This window comes from Numida meleagris, chromosome 1, assembly GCF_002078875.1.
Source record: "Numida meleagris isolate 19003 breed g44 Domestic line chromosome 1, NumMel1.0, whole genome shotgun sequence".
In the NCBI taxonomy this organism is placed as follows: domain Eukaryota; kingdom Metazoa; phylum Chordata; class Aves; order Galliformes; family Numididae; genus Numida; species Numida meleagris.
In genome coordinates this window covers 43,999,575-44,023,268 of record NC_034409.1, presented here as the reverse complement: position 1 = coordinate 44,023,268, position 23,694 = coordinate 43,999,575, and the positions used below count along the sequence as shown (strand labels likewise).

General features: G+C 37.8%; 1 protein-coding gene across 3 annotated transcripts in view; it reads left to right on the top strand.

Moving 5' to 3' along the window:
• ATP2B1 (ATPase plasma membrane Ca2+ transporting 1) overlaps nucleotides 1–12,187 on the top strand; it is a 62,627-nt gene extending 50,440 nt beyond the window's left edge. For 2 of the 3 annotated variants that reach the window (XM_021389676.1, XM_021390481.1), the window contains exons 16-21: nucleotides 1,106–1,297; nucleotides 2,026–2,239; nucleotides 2,387–2,598; nucleotides 4,255–4,362; nucleotides 6,016–6,198; nucleotides 10,750–12,187. In XM_021389676.1, the coding sequence (XP_021245351.1) occupies nucleotides 1,106–1,297; nucleotides 2,026–2,239; nucleotides 2,387–2,598; nucleotides 4,255–4,362; nucleotides 6,016–6,198; nucleotides 10,750–11,061 (1,221 nt within the window). In that variant the 3' untranslated portion in view covers nucleotides 11,062–12,187. Of the gene's footprint in view, nucleotides 1–1,105; nucleotides 1,298–2,025; nucleotides 2,240–2,386; nucleotides 2,599–4,254; nucleotides 4,363–6,015; nucleotides 6,199–6,528; nucleotides 6,616–10,749 lie in introns of all 3 variants that reach the window. The other variant, XM_021391335.1, reaches the window with a different exon arrangement.

Here is a 23,694-nt window from a genome sequence, read left to right as displayed (position 1 = left end):
GCGTGTGTTAAGCACTTCACTGCAGAGATCTTCAGCCTGCGGTAGCTAAGGGAATTTTATTGTCATTTTGTTCTTCCTGAGTTGACCTATTGTCTCCTATCAATTAATAGGTGAACTTTAAGAAGATGTTAAAAAATTTAATACATCTTCTCTCCCAGAGGCAAGACTTATGTGGTGGCTTTTTTTGTTGTCTTTGTCTTTACTTTCATTGTGGTTTATGTATTTGTTCTGCAGACTGGATTGTCTGTGTGGTACTAAATGTTAGGAAAATTACAGCTAATAATGGTAGTCCCTTCAAAACCTAATCACTGTCAACAAATAATTTAAGTTGTAATTCCTCATGCTGCTTTAAAAGTTTGGATTCAAGTTTCTGTAGATAGACTAGTGTATACTGCTCTTCCATGCAATCATAGAATCATACTGAAAGGTGTAGTTATATGTGTAGCTGTGCAGGTCATGTTTTCTTAGTAAACTAGCATATCAAGAATAAGGATCATTAAATTTCCTATTGAGTTTTTATTAGGATATTTCAAAAAAAATGTCCTTGAAGTAGGTATTACAACTTAACTCAAAAACTAAGTTGAATTTTTTGGATATGTAGGAGATTCCAGGTGTTTAAGACCTAACAGTATCATTGCATTTCATTGTCATATGCACTTATAATTAATGTCTTGCTTTTCATTGTCAATATTATGTGAAAAGTTTTTGGCAGTGTGCATCACTTTACCATGTAGGTACATGTGTATTTCCCTATTCGTGGAATCCATATGGCAAACTCTGGTGATGGACTAAACTGTACTACTGCGCCATCTGGTGGCCTTTAACTTGAACAGGGAGAACTTGCACAGTGTGTTTTTATTGTCAGCTTGAGATTTGTTTATTTATTAAAACCTTTTCTTTAAAGACGAGGATTTTTTGCTTTTTCCATTCTGCAGTAGAATGTGGAAGCAAGACTTGCTTCAGTAGAGCTTTAGGTTGTTTACATTAAAGTAGTTCTAAAGACATGGTACATTAAAATGAACTCTGATATGCTGTCCAAGGATGTAATTGTTCCTACTGTATACGTCAGTGCATCCTGTTGCATTTTCTATTGTTTTTCTACCAGGGAATTGCTGGAACAGATGTAGCTAAAGAAGCTTCTGATATTATCCTTACGGATGACAACTTCACGAGTATTGTTAAAGCAGTTATGTGGGGACGAAACGTGTACGACAGCATTTCGAAGTTTCTTCAGTTCCAGCTTACTGTCAATGTAGTAGCAGTAATTGTTGCTTTTACAGGAGCATGCATAACACAGGTATGGACGTTGATAGTTACAGCTAATAAATGTTGTAAATATCATGACTGACTCTTTTGAATTCAACTTTCAATTGTATGCTAGTGTCAACGGTTTACGGGCGTTCGGCCCGGTTCCGTGACGAAGGGGACGGGGGATCCACAGGTCCACTCCCCAGGAAAAGGGAAAAGGGGAAAAGAGTAAGGAGATGGCCCCGAGAGCAAAGAACAGTGGCAACAATCTGAGGAGAAACAAACTAATTTACTAAATAAGATATTGGAATGCAAAACAACACACTATAATACAATATAATTACAATTTAAGCTGATAAATCCAATACAGAGAGAGAGAATGTCCCAAAATCAAGGTAGGCCTTACTCTACTACCGACGATAAGATGGCTGGAGAGCGAGGTGCTGCCAAGACAAGAGACAGGTGGAAAAAGGGACGAGGTCTCGTGATCTGCAAGTTTTTATACTGTGAGCTTTTATCTTTTCCCTCCGGCTGGAAAATGGTAACAGAGGAGCAAAGTGCCATGGGGAATGTAGTAGTCCTTCTCTTCTGAGAACCAGGTACATTCACTACATGATGTTATGATGTGGAGTACCAATAACCGAAAATCATAAAACCATGACAGCTAGTCTGAAGAATGTAATGCTCTTCAAACTGTGCCGATGTTTTATAATAAATGTCTTTAATAGCTGCAATTTGTTCACTTATACTGGAGGGCTTACGTTTCTATCTTTATAGGATTCTCCACTTAAAGCTGTGCAGATGCTGTGGGTAAATCTGATAATGGACACATTAGCTTCTCTTGCCTTGGCGACAGAACCACCCACTGAAGCTCTTCTATTGCGAAAGCCTTATGGTAGAAACAAACCTTTGATTTCTCGTACAATGATGAAGAATATTTTGGGTCATGCATTCTATCAACTCGTAGTGGTCTTTACACTCCTGTTTGCTGGTAAGAACACTGGGGCTTTACCAAGCTGTAGGGAGATAAAGTCTTAAAAGCTACTTTTTCTTTAAAATTCTAGTATATGTTCTGTCTATCTGTGTGTGTGTATAAAGTCACCAATTTAATCTGCTGATTAACGTCTTTTATACACAGGTGAGAAAATTTTTGATATTGATAGTGGAAGAAATGCACCTCTGCATGCCCCTCCTTCAGAGCATTATACTATTGTCTTTAATACGTTTGTAATGATGCAGCTTTTTAATGAAATTAATGCCCGGAAAATTCATGGTGAAAGAAATGTTTTTGAAGGAATCTTTAACAACGCTATCTTCTGTAGTATTGTTCTGGGAACGTTTGTTGTGCAGGTGAGTAACTTATTGCTAACCTTGGAAATGCTAACCAACTAATGCTTACTCAACCAGACATTTCATTTCTGCAATGTGAAGTATCAGCAATGTCACACTTTTTAAAAAATAATAATAATAAAAATTGCAAGTCTTGTTTGACAAGGTCTTCGGGTGAGACCTCTTCGAAACTGTCAAAATCAAATGTAGAAATACTTGTATCTACTTTTTGAATTCTCTTGTCCCCCAGTGTGATCCTAGCATTCTATTCTTTTGACAGATTTTAAAGAGGCTGTATGTTCCTCTTACAGAAATCAGTTGTCTGTATTGATGCTGTTGCTTTAGGACTTATTTTGACATGAAACACTGAAGTCTAGGGACCTTTAGTTGGTGCATCTAGGCCAATTTGTAAGAGTTGGCTAGTTAAATCTCTATTTACAAACAAGGTGAATTAAATTATCTGAAATTGATCAGACTTGCATCCTGGTGTTGAGAAACGCCAAAACAAATCTAATTAAAGGAAAATAGTTTAAACAAAATATTTTTCACCTTCCAATTAGCCTTAATGTTTAATTAATCAATACTAACAGCAGTGAAATAACTAACAATTCAATTTTTATATTCTTTTTCATTTTCACACAGTTTGTTTTGGACTTAAGTAGTCTAAGGTGTGGGACGAATCTTAACCTTGGAATTCCTTGAAGTTAACCAAATGTATAATAATTCAAGCAATGCAAATGAATGCACCCGTACTTTGTGTAAAGTTGGTTCACTTAGTCTTCTAGTTTTAGATTTCTTCAGGAGAATCTTTCTCAAAAGCTACTTTTATTTTTAGAGTCGTAAATGCAGCAGACTTGTTTTGCAACAAATTTAAATGCATAGAAATTATTCCTGCTCACAATTATGTTCTCTTTATCAGGGATTCATAACGGGCTTACCTTCCCATATAAGTTACTGCTGTGTATTTTTCATAGTGTCTTATTCATTGTTAATAAAATAAGATACTCCTGGGCTTTCCAGCATCAGGAGTCCTACTTAATGGCTGATACCATCTCCTTTTGACACTTGCCCTGCTGCTTGAATGTTTATTCTCCAAGGCAGCGTTCCATGCATATAGTTCCTATGCAGCGGGATACCTTGCTCATTAGGGCCCGTGCAGCTTGTTGTAGTAGGTAAGTCAGTGGGAACGCATTTAACTTCGCTTTGAGATTTCAGCCCCTCATCGTAGTTTGACAGCTAAACTCTCACAGTTAACAGTAGGCTATGTAGTAATAATTCTGTTGAATGATTTCTGAAATGTTTGTGTTTTGGATATCTAAGACTTGCGTTAATAAAAGATCATTAGTTAACCTGGTTCTGAGGTGGTTGCACTGAATTTGTAGCGTCAAGTACATGCTGTAAAAGTTAAATGAAGGGGGGAAAGTGTAAGCACAAAGAAGCGAAAAATGTTTTTCTTTTTCTTTGTACCATTTGAAGAATAACTCAATTCCTAAAATACTGAGAAAATTGCTTAGATTTGGAAATAAAGCTCAAGCTGCTGAGATAGCAGAAGTGTGTACATAATGGAATAGTAAATCCAGTGTTTTTACGCAGAGTTGTCTGTGATGATCTTGAAGCTTTAGGGAGTTTTCTAGTAATGGATCACTGATACATGTTTGATGGCATTGCTCTTCACAGATAATTATTGTGCAGTTTGGTGGAAAACCTTTTAGTTGCTCAAAACTCTCAATTGAACAGTGGCTGTGGTCTGTTTTCCTGGGCATGGGAACACTACTCTGGGGCCAGGTAAAATAAGTTTTTTCCAAATGTCAAATCCACTTGTGTTAATGATTTTGTATTTTCCATGTAAAGCATTTTACCTTATGCATTCAGATCATTGAAGTGGACTACGTAAATTTGTGGGAATAAAGAGTAAACGCTACCTAAAATGGCCTGGGTCAATAGCTAGTAAGTCTGTGGTTAGACATTCCTTACTATGCCTTCGTTGATTAGATAAAGTCATAATTAGATACTGTGTCTGGTTTATGTTCAGTAATTTTTAACTAGAACCAGCTGTAGTTGCTTTTAAATATGAAATTGTCTTCAGACAGATAAACGCTAGAAGAACTTCTGTAAGAACATAAGGCAATTAATGTGCTAATGTTTCAGTATATTTAATTTGGTGTTTAATGGTTTTCTTGAAAAAATGAGTACTGTTATATGTGCTAGTCTTTTTGTTTTGTTTAAAGATATAGAGTAGCAAGAAATGCAGCAAAACTCAAAAGTTTTTCTTTGAAATCCTTCATCTGCTAATTATGAAATATACTTTTAAGCTTACTGCATTTTGATTATTTTCTTCCTTGGGGTTTCTTTGCTATTGCACACACAGTGGCACTTGCAAGCTTATTTACATGAAACTTTAGAACTCTGTGTAGTTTCTCATTAGTTAATGACATGGTTGTCTAAATTCTTCATACCAAATGAAGAGTTTTCCAGTACAGTTTCTTTCCTTCTAATCTGTAAAGAATACTTTTTTGGGGTGAATTTTAGTTGTAAATAAATACATAAATGCATGTTCTAAATGTGGGTGTAAACTTTTTAAGAAGGTTTTTAGAAAACTGATTATTTCTTAAAAATTGAATTGAGTCACTCTGAGGCTTAAAAGTAGCCTCAAAGAGAGCCATGATAGCTTGAAATACCTTTGATCCAAAGTGTCTTGGAAGGGCAGAGCTTCCCTGCTGCAGTTCATGCTGCTCTAGCATCTGATTATGGTGAAAGAGCTTTTGACTTTCTGCTAATCGTAGAAACTGAAGTCATAGTAACAATGTCAGTATGAAAGGCAGTTTATCTTGCTTTTTGGAGCAGTCTTTTTCCTCTGCAGCTTCTGAAATGGTTTTCTAGATTAATGATGCTCAAGGAAAGCAGGCTTGGAACTGATGTGGATCTGCTAGATGGGATGTATCAAAAGATGATTCTCCTTCACTACATAGTTCAACAGAATAGCCATGAAGGTGGGGATGAAAAGGAAAGCCGGAACACACATATAGCTTCTCTTTCGCTTAAGCTAGATTAATTAGTTTAAAATAAGTAGCAATTTAATACAAGCAACTAGCAATTTAATAGTTTGATATAAGGGCTTTGGAAACATCGCTGACCTTGCAAGTGGATCAATATCGTTCAGGTGACAAAAGAATGCCTGCCTCTTTTGTATTTCTGAATAAGCTGTGGCTACTTCTAATTAAATGTTGTTGAGGTCATAAGAAAACTTAGAGTTTTGCAGCTGTTCAGCTGGTCTGATGGCTCTACATTGATACACTTATCCCATTTACATCTTTTTTTTTTTCAAATTCACTAATCATATATACAGGATATTATGTTAAGATGTAAGTCTTATGTTTGTTCTTTCTTTTTCTTCCCTTAAAATAATAATTCTGATTCATACTTCTTATTCACTGTTAGTTGATTTCAACAATTCCAACCAGCCGCCTGAAATTCCTTAAGGAAGCTGGTCATGGAACACAAAAAGAAGAGATTCCTGAAGAAGAGCTAGCAGAAGACGTGGAGGAGATTGATCATGCTGAGAGAGAATTACGTCGTGGTCAGATCTTGTGGTTTAGGGGCCTAAACAGAATACAAACTCAGGTATGGTCTTGGAAAAGGTAGGATGCGGTGCGTGTTAGGAGGGAAATCACTCCTCTCCATCCCCAGTCCTTTGACTAAGGAGGCAGTTTTAAATGGTGTGGATGAGACTCTCGAGGGGATATGGATGACTATACAATCCCTCAGGGTTCTTTGTTTTCTTCTGCTCTAAATTCAACTCTTACCTGTGTATCTACTGTATTTAAAAAAAAAAAAAAAAAGTGCCTTTTCTCTTTACTTTTTGTGTGCTGTAGATGGGGATGGTCCTCTCTTGTTTTCTCTCTTTCTCTCTCTCTTGCTGAGCAAGCTGTCACAATCTCTGATTCCTTGCAGATGGATGTAGTGAATGCTTTCCAGAGTGGAAGTACCATTCAGGGGGCTCTAAGGCGGCAACCCTCCATCGCCAGCCAGCACCATGATGTAACAAATATTTCTACCCCTACACATGTAGTGTTTTCCTCTACTACTGCTTCTACTACTGTGGGGTGTGAGTGTGTGTTCCTAAAGTGCATGAAGTTAACATTTCCTGATTCACATACCTAACGTTTCTCATTTTCTCCTTAGTACTTAAACTCATCGTTCAGGCTTTTCATAGAGCTTTTTCACAAAGTGGAGTCCTCAAGACTTTTTTTTCTTAGAGGGCTGAGAACAGGTGGAACAATTGCAACAAAAGACTTTCACTTTAAAGCTGTGAGCCTGCACATCCTGTGCCTTCATCCATTCGTGTACAGAGGAATGTTCAGGATAAAACAGGAAAACTGTTGTAAATTTTCGAGTATATGCCTCGAAAGTCACCTATACAGGTGACTTCTGTTGAATAAGCAAATTGATTAAGTGTATAATCATAGAGGTGAAGAAATGGAAAGAAAAGCAATGGTGTTTTAAAAATATGAATGTAGTTAGAATATGGAGCGCTAAATGTATTTTCTTTGTAGCCTATAAGGAACTTCTGAGTCTCTGCTTTCAGTGGACTTTTTTTTTTTAACTGAATAACGCAACTTTCTCAACATCAGGATTCAGGTGGCGAAACAAGACTTCTTAAATGTGTACAAGTCAGAAGAAACATAGCTCATGAAAAGGAAGAAGGGCTTAAGCACTAAGTAGTGAAACTTTTGTTCACATTTGAAGGGTTTCTTTTCCTTTCTAGGTTCTTCAGACAGCAGTTCATAAGCCATCAGTAACAGTACAGTTCTTGTCTCACCTCAATTCTGCCCTCTTTATTATTGTGCTCTAAGTGGCATTTCAGTTTCAGCCTTCCTCTTTGTAGAAGCTAGAGATTTAATTACTCGTATATAGGTTTAAATTATGGAGTCTGAAAATGTGTAACAGTTATAGATATTAGCTCTCAGTATTCAACTATTGTTGAAATCATTTTCCATCTTAGTTATGTATTATATGTTTAACTGCCCTCTCTAACTTCCTGTAGACCAGTTAAATAATTGTTTTTTAAAATAACTGTGAGAAGGCTTCTTTTCCCCATCCCTGCTTTTTAAGCTTTCAGATTACCAAGTGGATGAAGAACCCTTAATTCAGGAGCTGCCTTAAATGTTTTCTTCTGATTTTTTTTTAATTATTTTTCTTTCTTTTATTGGCATGGCCAGAATTTCTGTGTTAGCTTGCACAAGCTAACTTGTTCTCCATTGGCGACACAGATACTTTCCTACCCTGCAAGCGAGTGGTATTGAGAAGCTTAGCTCACAAATTTGCATGCCTGAAGCACACAAAATGAAAAGTAGATTTAAAAGTAAGGATATGCAGGATTGCATCTCCTACTTAAAATGGTAATGAGTAACCTGTATCCCTAACTACACTCAAGAACATTAATTAGACATTGAGAACTCTCTAGAGAGCAACTTCATGCCATGCTGTCATTTGAGCAGAACCTAATGGTCACTGCATCATCTCATTGCATCAAATGACCAATGCAGATACAAAGCTACAATAGTAAAAGAAAACTAGTTTTTGATCCTCACTAAGAAATACAGCCTTCTGCTATTCCCTCTAGGAGAACATCTTTTGATATCTAATGTATATTAGTGGCAAACTGACTTGTTAGTTCATTGTTCTCTTTTTTGGAGCTGTTAGCTAGAAGATACCTCAGATGTACTGAGGTTGCTACTCCAAAGCAGCCATCTGGCCAAGAAGATTTGGAGTGCTTACTGTGTTCCTTGCTCTTCTGGTACCTAATATAAGAAAGGCCTGATGACAGTATAAATTTCACATAGCAAATTGTTTGCTCTGCACTTAGCACTCAAGTCTCATTGTCTTAAGCGGCTGAAAATAAAGCCTTAAAAATGCTAGATGTTTCCCTTTTAAGTGTAAGTTAAAATGCTGGTAGTCCGATTCCAGCCTTCACAGCCAGACTTCATGAGGGTCCTTGGTTCATAGGGTCATCTGGGTCAGTTGTTTGTCTTCATGTGAATCACACTTTTATTGTGGATATGCTTATATTCTTATGATAATTGCAGCTCTCCTACTAAGCTAAAAAAAACTTGTTTTTCATTACTGCTTATGTTCTAACATACCATCTGTAAGCAATGAAAAACTAGTTCCACGAGGCAGTCATATTTCATTTTGCCACTGAAATCAGTGGCACAATGGGATGCAACGTGCCAACTAAAGGCATTGCAAACTTTCAGTCTGACACTGTCACTCCTGCTAATTCACTTGGAAAGTGCCAAGAGATTTTATGCAGCACTCTGGATTTGTTTAAATCTCACGTAACATGCAAACTCTTAAAAAGTGTGCTCAGTTTTTCATGTGATGAACAGTAAAGTATTAGATGCTGCCGTGATGATTTATCTCTCAAGCACATCAACGCTATTTCCTGTCCTCTCCTTTTTGAATATTACATATTCTTCCTGTCCTTTCCAAGCGATTGTCATCAGTGGAACTCAGCTTTATACTTGCAGTATGAAAATGTGGACTTGATAGCTTTATAGGAAAAATCTTAATGGAAGTCAGGGGTGGGGGTAGGGGAAACAACACTATTTCTGGATGTCAAAGAACATGGACAGAATCTACCTGGTGTAGAGCTCCTCTGGTTACAAACTTGACATGCTGCTGTTGGGGAGTCCTTTTCTGTTTGTACCACAAGGGTGTTTGGTGCGTCTTAACACTTCTGAAGTCAACATTCCTATTCTGCTTGACCTTCCAGCTTCATTCCTTCACCTGGAATTGCTTCATTTTTTATTACCAAGGAACTCAACACATCCTGTATGGAAGCAGTAATCCTGATGTACTTCTCAGCTTGAAACAAGTCATCTCAGATGTCCTAAAAAATCTTTTAAAATTTGACTTACTGTTCTGTAACAGTAAGTTGCTCTGTACTACAGAGTTTTGCTCTGCTTCATATTGTACTGCACAGGAGCTTTTGGTGTACTTTCCTGGAGACTTACTCAGGTTACCTAGAGATACTGAGTGTTGAACAGGCAGAAGCTAACAGAAACTGGAAAATGTGTTTTGATCAAAGTATTGGACAAAGGGGTCATTGGCTTTTGATTAAATATTTGATATTAAACCGAGAATGAATCTTGAATTCGTGTAGTTGGTTAGGGAAATGTGGGGCATAGGAGAAGTGTATGAGTAGGTGGCTTCATCCTTCAAATCACAATTAGAAAAGTGTAAATTCAAGTCAGCTTGGACATGCACATTTTGTAAAATGCACTTTTTTCCTATCCAGTTTCATATCTAATTTCATTCTGAAATGTTTGTTTGATTTCTTTAAACTTAGTGTTCTGATTTGAAAATGCTAGTTAGACAATTAAGAGACTTGAAATTATCTTCAGCCTGGGAATTTTGTTTGTGAATTCAATGGAAGTTGAAAACTCAAGTAAGTTAAGGCTGATCACCTGCTTCTCTCATATTTAGTGCTGCTTGAATAGTCTCTTCCAAGTTATAGCCTGTTGTAGCTACATCTGAAGTGCACAATACAGCATTCAGTTTCCTAGTTCTGGTGTTAAGCTTCCAAATCATTAAGTAAGAAATTTTCTCCAGTGTGGTAGATGGGTATATACTCGAACATTTACAGCTGTTTATAGTTAGCCATATCCTTTTTTGCATGACTTCGTTACTGTCTGGTCATTGTGACATTGGCTTACACATGCTTGGCTTTTTCATAGTCAGTTGACATCCTAATTCCCAGCATGAGAATTAGTAACTCTTTTACCCTTAAACTTATTTTCAGCCTCTTCCACCCCCCTCGGTATTCAATAAAACTCACTGAAAACTATTTATTCACAAATTAAGTAATTGTTGGCCTCATTTAAACAAATGCTTAGCCCATGTTAAGTAATCAAACGATCCTAGTGCTATGTCTGAGTTTTTAGGCCCTTCAGCTTCTTGCAGTACTTTCACAGTTTCTATTCCTACTTTGTAGACTGGCAGTGCTCTACTGAAACGCTCTTCATTTTTTACAGTTTATTGCAAGTTCCACTGCATCACATACAAATTTGAATCACTCATGTCTAGCTGTTTGTGGACTCAAACTCATAAGAACCATGTCATTACCAGTAGATCAGCAGCACGTTGACAACCTTTTTTCTTTGTTTACAGATACGAGTGGTGAATGCATTTCGTAGTTCTTTGTATGAGGGGCTAGAGAAACCTGAGACACGAAGTTCAATTCACAATTTTATGACGCATCCTGAGTTTAGAATAGAAGACTCCGAGCCTCATATTCCCCTTATTGACGATACTGATGCTGAAGATGATGCTCCAACAAAACGCAACTCTACTCCCCCACCCTCTCCCAATAAAAATAACAATGCGGTTGACAGTGGAATTCACCTTACAACAGACATGAACAAGTCTGCTACCTCTTCATCCCCAGGGAGCCCGCTACATAGTTTGGAAACATCACTCTGATTGTAAGCTGAATGTTAACACACTAGCTGCATTGTAAAGAAATTGAAACTGGGTCTCTTCACACTTTATGATGGACAAGATGAGATTCTTGTCTTGGACTTCAACAGAAGACACACTTGTACGAATGTAGATTTATTTTTTTAAAAAAAGCTTTCTGCCAGACTGGAGGGTGCTTTTCTGGGGGTGGGAGTAATAATGAACTCTGACAGATGAACAGTAACTCGGCATAAGTGACCTGTGGATCATCTGTTGTACTTAAGAATGGTCCTGAACAGTGTGTTAGCAGAGCTTTAGTTTATCATGATCTTTTTTTGAGGGGAAGGCTGGGAAGGGCAAGGAGGCCCTGGATCATTGAATTGATACTTTAATTTCTGCTGTTGGCTGTTAATAATTTGGATTATTTATGTTTATAAATGATACAGATCTGTTTACAAGGTTTGTAGATACTTTTTTGTTCCTGTTCATAGATGGGAAGCTTCCTTATAAATGATGCAGAGAAAAATAATAAAAAAAAAAAAACTAGTCCTTCAAATACTGCTGTATTTTCAGGAAAAGGGTGTTTCTATTGAAACTGTACTAAATTTTGCCTGCAATTTACCTTGTTAAATATTGTAGATACATTGCTGATACTAATAGCCAAATAGATAACACTAATGCTTTGTAAAAACATGAGCAGTGGTGTTCTAATGAAGTTATGGCCTCTGTCCTGATTAGTTTCTTAAATACATTTACTACTTAATGGTTTTGAAACAACTGTTTAATTTTTAAAAATTTTGAGAAACTTACTGAATAACTTTTGTTCAGAACTTAGTAGGATTGTTTAATGCAGGACATCAATATGTGATGGAACTTGCTTGAAATATTTCTGTTATCTCGGGCAAAATGGATTAAATCAAAATACATCAGAATCTTAGTCCTTTGTTTTTGTCTAAACATGTTAGTTTAGTGCTGTCTTGGTGAACTGTGAGTGGAACTGTGATTTTTTTCTAATCTATAAAATCCTTCATGCAGCATGAGGGCTGTTGGCATTTTGAAAGGTTGTTAGTGGGTAGCATACATGTTCTCCTTTTTGTTTTTGAAACTTGTTTGTAAACATGAATAAACCTGCCCTTTTGTTAAAATAAAATTGCAGCAATGGTTTGTTACAAATTTATTTTTTTTCCTCAGCTCCATCACAGGAAACACTGAAAAGTGCTCTCTTGTATTACTGGTTTAAACTACTTTAAGCTACAATTTCAAGATGGTAACAGCCCCACTAAAAGCAGTACTGTGGGTAAATGGAATTGCGGTGGCTGCCTCAGAATGAATGTAGGGTTAAGGTACTCAAAAGTCTTCGCTGAGCCCAAAAGATACTCCTTGGCAATGAATAGTCTGGCTGAGATTCTGAGGTGTACTTGTAATCTCTATCTATATCCCTGACGTAAAAGGAGGAAAAGAAGAACTGACTGATAGCACCGGTGAAAGTGTGTTTTCCATTTGAATAATATACAGCAAAACTATAACCCACTAGTGATAGACTGAAAAAGCCACGCTGCATTCTTTAAACAGCTGAGGATGGTGGAACAGCGCTGAATCTAGTACTTGCCTTGTTTTCCAGGTCCATTACTGTTCAGAAGAGCTTGAGTTTAATACTATGTTTCTTTTCAACAGCTCTGTATTCTTAAACACAGTATTTGCGTGGATTATTTTTCTTCTTTCCCAGAGTAATACGTAATATTGAAGGTTTTTGGTTTTTTTTTAAAGAGATCTCTTGAGAGGAATTACACTGGTCATGAGGGTGAAGATAATGATACTAGAGCAAACTGCAGAAATGAGCAGGTTAAGGAGACAAGCTCGAGCAGATCTTTTCCTTTGTGGTGGGATAACTTCATGCTTGTGTTTGGTTCTTCAGTGGCTAATGTTGAATGTGTAGCACTGTATCCCACTGTCAACCACACCTGAATTCGGTCTTCTCTAGTTTATTGAAGAAAATACACTGAATTCCAGGCAAGGGGGGTTTGCACTTGACACTTTGTATAGTAACTCCTCCCACGCGTTTCTAGCACTTCTCTCACTTCAGGTTTCTTACATAGAGTGCTTGATGGGGTAATCCTTTTTATGTACGCTGTTTTTCTCCCTACTGCTGAAGTCAGATAAGCGTCAGCTTAAAATGTGGAGAGTTTCTTTATCCATAACAGTACACCACCATGAGGGGAAGATTCAATGTATCATGATTTAACTTGATTTTGAAAACAGACTAATTTTTCCCTCTTCTAGTTGTGCTCATGACTGCGTTGTATCTTTTGGAATAAATTCTACACGTAAGCCTTTTGGGGGACAGGGGAGCAAATGTAGGCTTTGTACATCAGTGGTCCCTCTTGATTCTGTTAATATCAGTGTGCTGTTCTTTATAGGAAGTGTAAGTGAAATCTAAATAAGGAAAAGTTGTTGGGGGGGTGGGGGGAGGGGATGCTTTCTTTGTGATCTCAAGAAATCATAACATGTTGCCTAGATTATGAAATGGTTATCACTAAGCTACTGAGGCCTTCATTGCCTTTCTGGTTGTAAGGTTTACTTGTCTCTATTGTACCTGAAATAAATAAATGTGCTGTTCATCTCAGTCTGTATGGGGACTGAAATTCTTGAATGTCAGTACAGGACTGATTTAAACCTGAAATGCATGCTTATTCTATAAAACAACTCTGGCTGCCATGACTTTAAGCTCATTCCTTTTCAAGAAGTTATAGTATACATGGTATTATGATGGAGGAATAGTAACTAACCTAAATGTAGTTCTAGGCTGACTTCTGTTTGAATTCAGTGTCTGGAGTGGGATGTCTAATATACTTTATATGACAAATCTGAGGACATCTAACTTCGGTTTTGGAGGAAGGGTGAAAAGTTGGATGTTATATAAGAGGATTCATTTTTTTGTATATTGATCTTAACAGGAAGAGGAAAATCCTTCATCATGGAGTAGTCTGAAGAGAATAATGGAAACAGATGCTATAATGTCAAACCATTAGGTAAACACGGGGGTCTGTAGCAAGTGGGAGCATCCAGGGATGACGAACTGACACCCAGGGACTTACAACAATAGGAAGCTTTCCAGTATGTTTCCAAGTGAACAAGCAAATGTAATATTCATAGAAGGATAACTCATATATGGCTGATGGTATTGGGAAGTTTTTCCAAAGACCTAATATGTTCAGCTTCTGCTAGTAGTGCCAGCTTCTGCGAGGTCTAGATGATGCTATGCCTTGCAAAAATTAAAGTAGAATGTCTTAACTTCCATTCTGCTTTTACAATGGAAATGCTTGGTTCTAAAGAGCTCCTTGCTTTTCCCACCCCCACTCCAAGCAGTGTATATCTTCTGATCTTACAGATTCCAAGCTCTCATTGAAATACCTTCACTTTGTTGGATGAGCTTGACCAGCATGGAGGATCCAGCTCTGACTTAAACTTACCTTCTGATGTAAGGTCTGGCTTGCTTGTTCAGGGCCATGTGCTGAGAATTTCCATGCCAGAGTCAAGAGTCAGAGAGCTGCTCCAGCTTATGCCCTGATCTATATAAGGAAGTATCTAATCAACTTCTTCAGGAGACCACAGCACCAATCCAGGAGTTGGCTTACATGGTGTCTAATGCAAAAGCCTCCTTACAGGTACTTAAAGGAGCCTGTGTCATTTTGAAAGGATGTAAAGAGTTCAGAAGAGTCAAATTCCACTGAGTTTACTGCTTTTCCTGGGATTAAGCAGGGTTCAGTAACTTTTAAATAGGTGGCCTACTCAGGTATTAAAAATAAATGCATCCTTTAAAAAAAAAAAATTGAAAACTTATTGTAAACAAACTGAAAGCTGTGTAAAATCCAAAGCTTAGGAATGGAGACATGCCTTTACACCCTAGTCAGCAAACTTCAGTTTTGGAAGTAAAATGAAGTTTCCTTCAGGCTGCATTCATTCCTCCTAGCTTAGTAATTTTACTCTACTGTATTTTTAGACTTAATGGAAATGGGGGCACCAATTTTGTTGCAGAACAGTAAAAGAAAATAAAGTGAATGATGTTTAATTATTTTATTTTTGATAGTTAATGAATAACATTAACCTGTATAGAATTAGAGCGTATAGCTCACACGCTACTAAATTTTGTGTGAATACCTTCCTAAAACTTGAGTAAAGTATTGCTCTTTAAAAAAAAAAAAGACAAAAAACCCTACTAATAAACCCCAGAGGATACAATAATTTTCTTCGACAATTTCAGTTTTACAAGTAAAGGCTTTAACCTGTCATTTTCCCTCTTCCAGACATTGGTTGCTCTGATGGCTGTAGGTAAAAAGCATCTCTAGTTTTAACCTAAGCTAGTCTCAAGATCTCCTGAAGGTAAGCAGCTATTTGGCTGATGTTTGTGAGGAAAAGAGCTCATTTTTGATACTGTGCTGGCAGATGCTGCATAGTGTGTTGTGCTATGTACTTCAGGGGGGATCCTGCAAAGCTATCAAATAAGAACATTCAGGTTCTTGCCACAGGACCTGTCAAAGACTCACAGGTCAGAATGTAGATCCCCTAAAATGGGGAACTCCTGGATTTGGTATTTTGGTAAGAAGCTCTAGGACTCGTTTTATGAGCAACAGTACTTCTTCAGATGGGAAGGTACATCTTCACTCACCAACCATGTATATGGGCCTCAACGTTCTTTCTGACATCATACAACAGTCTAATATAACATTGGGAACCACCATATAACAAGCACTTCTATTAAACTACTGTTTTAAATTAATAATTAAAAAAGAAACAACGGATCCTGGAACATTTATTTTCTTTGGTACTTTAATTTTCTTAGAGAGGAATAATTCCTATCTTTTTTCTTTTTACTGAATTATCTGGACCATTTTAATTAATCTAGCAGTAATGAGGATGTGACTTAAAACCAGGTATGTTCTCCCTTTTTCTTGCTTCCCCTTCCAGTTTGTCAAGGATTGTCCTAAAGAATCAGTGAAGGATATATGCATTAAGAGGTATAATTATGGAGCTCTCCTGTGTAATCCTCGGGCCTTGCCTTGTGATCTCTGCCTTCTACATCAAGATCTTGCCCAGTGTCAACGTGCTGGGAAATATCTCTGTGTTGTGGCTCTTCATTTTTTCCAGCAAGGGATCAATAATGTGCTTCAAACTTTAATTGGTGTGAAGGCCTGAAGAATTAAATCTTAAACTAAGCGTGGACACTCAGTGAACATGAAAATGAGCAGTAGTGAATGACAATTTCAGGCCAAGTATTTTTCCCCGTTAGTTGATAAAATATAAACATTGCCACATGCAAGAAATGTTTCAGATCCATCTAAAGCAAGGAACCCTCTACTGCTCTTCAGTGCAGTATGTGCAGTTCGGCTCCAGGTTAGCACACTAAGCATGAGTCTGAATCCCTGGTGTAGTTGCCAGGGCCTGCATAGTCACTTGGCTGACTGGCCATTAAACGTTCACTTTGGATGACCTGCTGTCCTGACTCCAGCAGACACTTCTGTAACTTCCAGTTGCCTCAGCATGAGTGCCTGGTGCCATTTTAAGCATGCTGATGAGCTGCTATTCTGAAACAGTGCAAGATTCTCTCATGAGGGATCCCCTACTTGTTCAGTGCTGCTGCCGTGGTTGCATCACCTGGAACTAAATCCTATATTGTCAATATCAGTACATCACTTCAGGCTAATGTTAAGCCATCAAACTGGTACACTGAGGGAATCTGGAGATAGCAAGTAGTTGTGCTAGCGTTTGCTACCCGTCTGTTTTGAAAGGAAAAGGAGAGTGTAAAAAGGTGCATGTATGCAGAGAAATCGCTGTAGCTTAATAGAAAGTCTACAGGAACAAAGGAGGTAGCTTTCTCATTCTAATCTTGTCCTATTCCTTTACGTCAGGATTGAAAAGCCTTGAAAGAAACGCTTTGGTAGGGGTTGGAGGAGGATGAAGAAGGAGTCACAGAAGGAAAACTTCCTCTCGGATTAGCTACAGGAAGTGAATAAGGCTTTCTGTGTAAGCTATAAATCAGCAAAAGAAACCAAGTATATTTTTAGAAAAACAAAACATAGGCTTGAAAGGTTTATAACAAAGATTGTCATGAAACTCCTGAACAATAACTGTGTTGCAGCTTAAAATTCCCTTTCTTACTCTCTTTCAAAAATGAACAACAGAACCCACAGAAAACCAGTTTATTTTTTAAGGAAGTAAAAACATTTGAGAAGTGACTTTGTGTAGAGGTGTTGTAAGAGTAAGCAGTAGTTGCTTACTCTGTTAAGGGAAACAGCACTTCTATATTGGCTTTATTTATGTCAGCGCATGAAGAGAATTTGCACTTGCATTTTAATACTCTGCAGTTCTGTGCTTGACACTAGTTAAAATTCTTAGGTTTTGGGCCAAACTTTATTTTAAAGAATGTATGTTGTTACTGACGTGCAGTGATAAGGAAAGTCTGTGGGTAACACTTGGGATGTTAACTTCCTAAGTATATCCAGTACACTTAACTGCTGTTGCCCTACTCATTTTACCCCCTAAAATCAGTAGCGAAACTGTCCTGTTAAATGAGTTTGCCAAGTACAGGGAAACCAGCAAGTCATAGGTGTTATGTTTGGACAGGAATGGAGATCCACAAATTTGGGAGCTGCTATTCACATGTTTTATCACAGAGCTTAGCTGTTACTGTTCACTGCTGAACTATGCAGATTTTGTGTAATGTCTAATCCCTGCTTTTCCTCTTTCCTCAGCTTACAATGCAGTTCTTCAGACAGCCATCTGGGAAGACATTCTGAGCTGTAAAGAGGGGTACTGAGTTAAATCAGTACTTAAACATTCAAAACAAAATATTATTCCATCATTATTTCATGCAGATGGAAGTCTATTCAGCAGAAAATAACACTTACTGAAGAAAATTCACAGCCTTTTTTTCTTCATAGGCATTAAAGGAAGGATGCTTCATGAGATAATTAGAGTGAAACTTCATAAAGTTCTATTGCTCTGAGCAGGAACTTGTATTAGATGACTTCCTGAGCCCCTTGCCAATCTGTATTATCTCGCTGTCCTATTTTTAAACACTCTTCAGTGACTCTCTGTTAAACTTTGTTTATGCCTTCTAAAGGTTGGTTTTTACTCTACAAATTGGATGTGCGCAGCCACTTTGAGGTAGCAGTCTGTATTACGTAGGAAAGCCTACAGATGCCAAAATGATCTCCACAAAGCTCTACTGCGCTCGCGTGGATAGTGGCTGTTTCTCAAGGAAGAAGATAATTTGTCACTCAGTTATTTAGCTTGTTTGAATCTTTCAAATGTATAAAGAATAAAATCCGTGGCTACTTTGAAGGGAAACAAAGAGCTGCCTCATTTGCTGAACGGTGGTGTTTCATTGCTCTCTACTTGGGATGCTTGCGAGAAGTTGTTCCTTTTACTCAGAGTTGCTGCATAATCCTGCTGGTATCAAACCTTAGTTTCTGAAGAAGTTGCCACTCTTGTCAATGCATAATGTTAATGAAATCCATATGATTGTTTAAATAAGAAAGAATAGAGTGCACAAATATATATTTTCAATAATAGAGGCCTATCATTTCAATGGAATTGAGAAGCTGACTTTTCAGTTTCATTTATAGAGTGGCTGTCTTTCAAGCTTTTATGTTACTGAGTGAAATAGTGAAAGTGAATATAGTATCAGTTTTAGTGCTTCCTCTGTTGCCTCAAATTACAAAAATACCTTGTTACAATTGTAGTACTTAATGTTATATCAACTTTGGGTGTCTCTTCACTGATTTTCAGTCAATTGCACATAAAATTTTAAATGAATGCAGTGCACAGATAATCTTGTGCTAATGTAGGAAGCCTGTTGTTCTGGTCATAATGAATGTAACAGGTACAAATCCTGCCAAATATTCCAACTGTAAGACCTATAGTAAAATTAGCTGACTGACCAAATGTTAAAGTGATGTGAGATTATTCAAACAGAAATTTGACATTCTAGCTACTGAAAAAAAGCTGATTTTCTGACAGTTGCTATAGCAATGTCTTATTTATAACAAAAGAAAAAGTTTCTGAAAATAAAAAGATTTTAAATGAGCATGTTTACAAGATATGTGCAGACTGCCTACAACACTAAATCTTAATATACTATGTTCTAGCTCTCTATTAGTACAGAAATCACTTGAATTTTCTTCTGTAGGGCCAGTGTATTGTCATGTGTTTTATTTCAAAAGTATTAGCGTTTCAATAAAAGATGAACTAAGTTCCATAGCAAGAGTTAAAAAAAAATAAATAAATTTGGAACTGCCATTTTTAAAGAGCTTGAGATCAAGCAGCAATTGCCAAGCATTCTGCAAGCAGATCAGTACCTGAATGCAGTTATTACAGCTTTAAACTTCATTTATTCTAGTCTTTGGAAGAAGGGCTGAAAACAGTGCAAGTCTGAATATCAACTACATTATGCCAGATTGATACTAATTTCCATGATCAACATTTTCTGTACTTCAGTGGTGAAGTTTCACGGGCTTTTTGATCATTGGAGCTGATAAAATATCGCTTATCAATACTACTTTACATTGAATTATTTTGTTACTGTCCTCAAAGGCAATCAGCACAGCCACCTAGACCCTCAGCACTGGTTTTCCATTGCCATGCTTGATCCCTATTAACAATTTTAAAAAGACAAAACACAGAAACATTCTGGTATGCTGTCATAAACTCAGTTTGAGACATTAAACTTTACAGTCAATTCTGTTTAATGTTTTTATCAATAATCTGGATGCAGCAGTGGAACGCACCCTTAACAAGTTCTCTGATGATACTAAACTGGGAGATGCTATTGAGCATCTATCTCGTGCTATCTCTGGATGGATGAGAGGTCCTACAGAAAGATCTAGATAGACTGGAGCACTGAACAGTGATCAGTGCCATGGAATTCAGCAAAAGTAACTGGCCACCTATTGGTATTGCATGTGGGACAGAGCAACACTGGATACAGGCACAGACTGGAAGGTGAGTGACTGGTGAGCAGCTCAGCAGAAAGTGATTTGGGGGTAGTGGTGACAGGCTCGGCGCAAGCCAGTGGTGTGCCCTGGTAGCCAAGAAGCAACCGGCTTTTCAAGATGCATTAAAGACAGCATAACCATTCGGCTGAAAGAGGTGATTATCTCACTGTATTTAGCACTGGTGCAGCCTCATATTGAATGTTATATGCAGTTCTGGGCTCCACAAAATAAAATGGATCTCAAGATATTTGAATGCATCCAGAGGAAGTTAACAAAGCTGACAAAAAGGCTGGAAGGCATGCCCTGCGAGGGGGGCTAAGGACACTTGCGTTATCTAGTTTGGAGAAAAGGAGGCTGAGAGGCAACCTCACTGCTCTTCCCATCCTGAGGAGGGGAAATGGAGAGAGAGAGGTGCTGATCTCTTCTCCCTGATAAGCAATGACTGAACATGAGGAAATGGCACAAAGTTGAGCCAGGGAAGGTTCTGAATAGATAGAAGGAAAAATTTATTTGTTATGATGGTGGTTAAATGCTGGAACAGGTCTCCTAGAAAGGTTGTTGATGTCCCATGGCTATCAGAATCTAAAAGGCATTTGGATAATGCCCTCATTAATATTCTTTATCTTTTGGCTAGCCCTGAAGTGGTTAGGCAGTTGGCTTCGACATTTGTGTAGGTCCCATTCCATTCAAGTTCAACAGTTACTTGTTGAAAGCTATTTCCAAATTGACTACCAGTAGAATATTACCCACTAAAAGACAAGTGTTCTTCTGTCTTTCTTGTCTTTCTTCAGTATTGCAAGGCCTGTACTGTAACTTAAAAATAAAATGTCTGAAGAAACTTCCTGGAAAAATACATTCACCTATTGGCCACCCTGATAAAATCACACAGCTCAAAAGGTTTGCATTTGGGGCAGAAGAATAATGATGTGAAATGAAATAGGTTACCTATTTCCAAAAATGTAGTTGGAGAGGGAAGTGTTAATTTTGCATTAATGTTTGTTAGCTGTTGCTTTTCTAACATCTCCAAGCTATTGAACAAGCTTTGATACTTGTCAAATACGATGTCCAGGTGTTACAGATCTCTTTTGCTATCTAACTGGAAAGTATGGACAAGATGTAACCTGTTAAATACCTTTTATAGTCAGCATTATCAGCTGTCGAGCACAGTTCTCTGAAAATTCGATCTGTTCCAAGCAAACTGCTCAGACCAGTTTCAGGGAAATCCTGACCAAATTGCAGCTGATACTTTCATACTGCAGTGATAGTGATCGTAATCCATGATGCTGCCTTGGGTTACCTCTTCTTCCCCTCTCTTCCTGCACTGTCCTGTCAGTTGGGCCATTTCAACTGTTTCTGTGATAGGATGGTGAACCACATCGGAATCTGTTCTGGTTAAACTTTTGCTGCCTTAGCTACTACTGCTGCTGCAAAAAATGCTTGTAATGCTATCCTTCTGTATGGTTGTTCTCTGGACAGCAAAACTTGAGCAGAAGGGTTCTCCCCTCTCAGGCTACTGTACTATTTGAGATCATGTTAAAAAGCCTCCCTGAGACCAAGGTATGCAACATCTGTGCAACTGCTCACCAAAACACAGAAGGCAATTAAGTTGGTCAGGTATGATCTTCCCTTGTTAAATCCATGATGAGTGTTCTCAATAACTTTCTTGTTCTTCACACACTTGCAAATAGCCTTGAGGAAGATTAGCTCCACAGTCTCACCAGCCCCTAATTCCCTGGTCCTCTTTTTGCTTTTCTCTGGTCAACGGCAGTGTCCCTTGATCATGACCTTTCAAAGATGAGAGAGGAGAGCAGTCTGATTCCATAGAGTTATATGTATTTGATTGGTTTAATTGCTGTATAACTGTACCTTCCTCTACTGTGAATGTTTCACCCCACAACCTACCAGTACGATTTGGGAAGCTGGAGAAAGTGCATCACTGAAAACTGATATAAAAAGAAATAAGTCCCTCAAACTTCTCCATGTCCTTTGGCAGTAAGTGGGTCCCTTGAACCACTGAGCAGTGGGTGCTCTTTCCTTAGCTTTCCTTTTGCTGCCACATACTTAAAGAAGGTCTTGTTGTTTTTCACATCCCTCCTTCAAATTCCAGCTAAGCTTAGGCTTTTCCTAATTTCAACTTTCTGTATGCAGGTAATTGTTAAAACTGCGTTCCACTTCCTGAAGGTCTATATCAAATCTTGTTTTTCCTTCTTGTCTTCCTGTTACCTCATCAACTTTTACTAGTAGTCACTGTTTCTTATAAACTCAGGCAAGATATATAGTCAAAAGTGAAGCCATCAGTAAGACTCAACTAAGTAACAATACAGGCACATAGCACCTCCTGTCAGATGTGACATGAGAAAGAGAACTTTGAGGCGACTGTTGTTACTTGCAAATATATACAGTAGAACAAGAGAAGAGAAGGTCTGTTCCACCCTGGCTGCCTGTGTCAGACCAAGAAATGCTAAATTCCAGTACGTGTTCTGATAAAATAGTAGAAAGCAGAACTACCATGTACCTATCTAAGGACATTCCAAGGCACCAGGCCTGCATTCAGCATTCCACATGGAAGATAAGCTGGAGAAAAAAAGATGTGAGACGATGGCTGCTTCCTCTACAACCTGATGTCTGTCTCATCACGAAATCAGCATGGTTATAGTTCTTCAAGTCAAAGCTGGCTCTAGAAGCAACAGAGTACTGCCAGTATTACACTATCTAAAATCCTGTTGGGATTTGCATGTGAACAGTAGTGATGTGCTGAGTTATCTCAACCATCTCTGCTCCTGTGAAGGATTATTTAGGTTATACATAATCTGTAATTGACTATGTATGGCATGGTGTTGAGTATCATCTTCATAGTTAAAAATCCTAATGTGAATGGGGAGTGACTTCCATTAAATCCAAATAAGTAAAGAAGTACAAAAGCTATGCTTTATTAACTCCAAACTGTAGAATGCAATTGTGAAATTAACAGCACAAATAAAAAAGGAATTTCATCTCAGAAAAGAAAGCAGAGCCTCTCTCCTCTATCTCAGATAGAGTAAGAATACCAGATGAAGAAGAATCTTATGGAAAAAATGTGGAACTTGGTAATCCAGAGGTGTTCTTAGTCCATCAAAATGCAGAGAGGCTGGGGAGAAGCCTGACGAACAGATGATACTTTAGCTCAATGCAACAGGAAGAAACATGTAATAAAAGAGACTAATTCAAGGTTGTGGGGGCAAATTCCACGTTGTCTAGTGTGCATGCTTAGTAGAAGGCAGTTTAACCTCAAGATCCTACCTGGTGACCAGCTGACAGCAAGTTTTGGTTTAAGAATAAACAAAGCGATGAGAAAAAAATCAAGAGGTCACAATACAGTCTTCATTTAGCAAGTTCATTAGGTGTATCTACAAAAGCAATTTACAGATGCAGAAAAATGCTCTTGATGATCTGCCAATAAGTTATTTTATAAATTCACCTTTCTATCTCCAGTTCTTTCATCTTCCTTCAACTAAGTTCAAAAGATGAACTATACAGCCAGTGGGTGGGAATCAGTAAGCAACCACACAATTTGTAAACATCACAGGACGGATGGAGAACTGGTGTGAGAAATATTAGGGACACATTGCACTACTCTGTGATTACTGAAAATGTCTTGTTTACTCTTAACAAGCCTTCTAGCAAT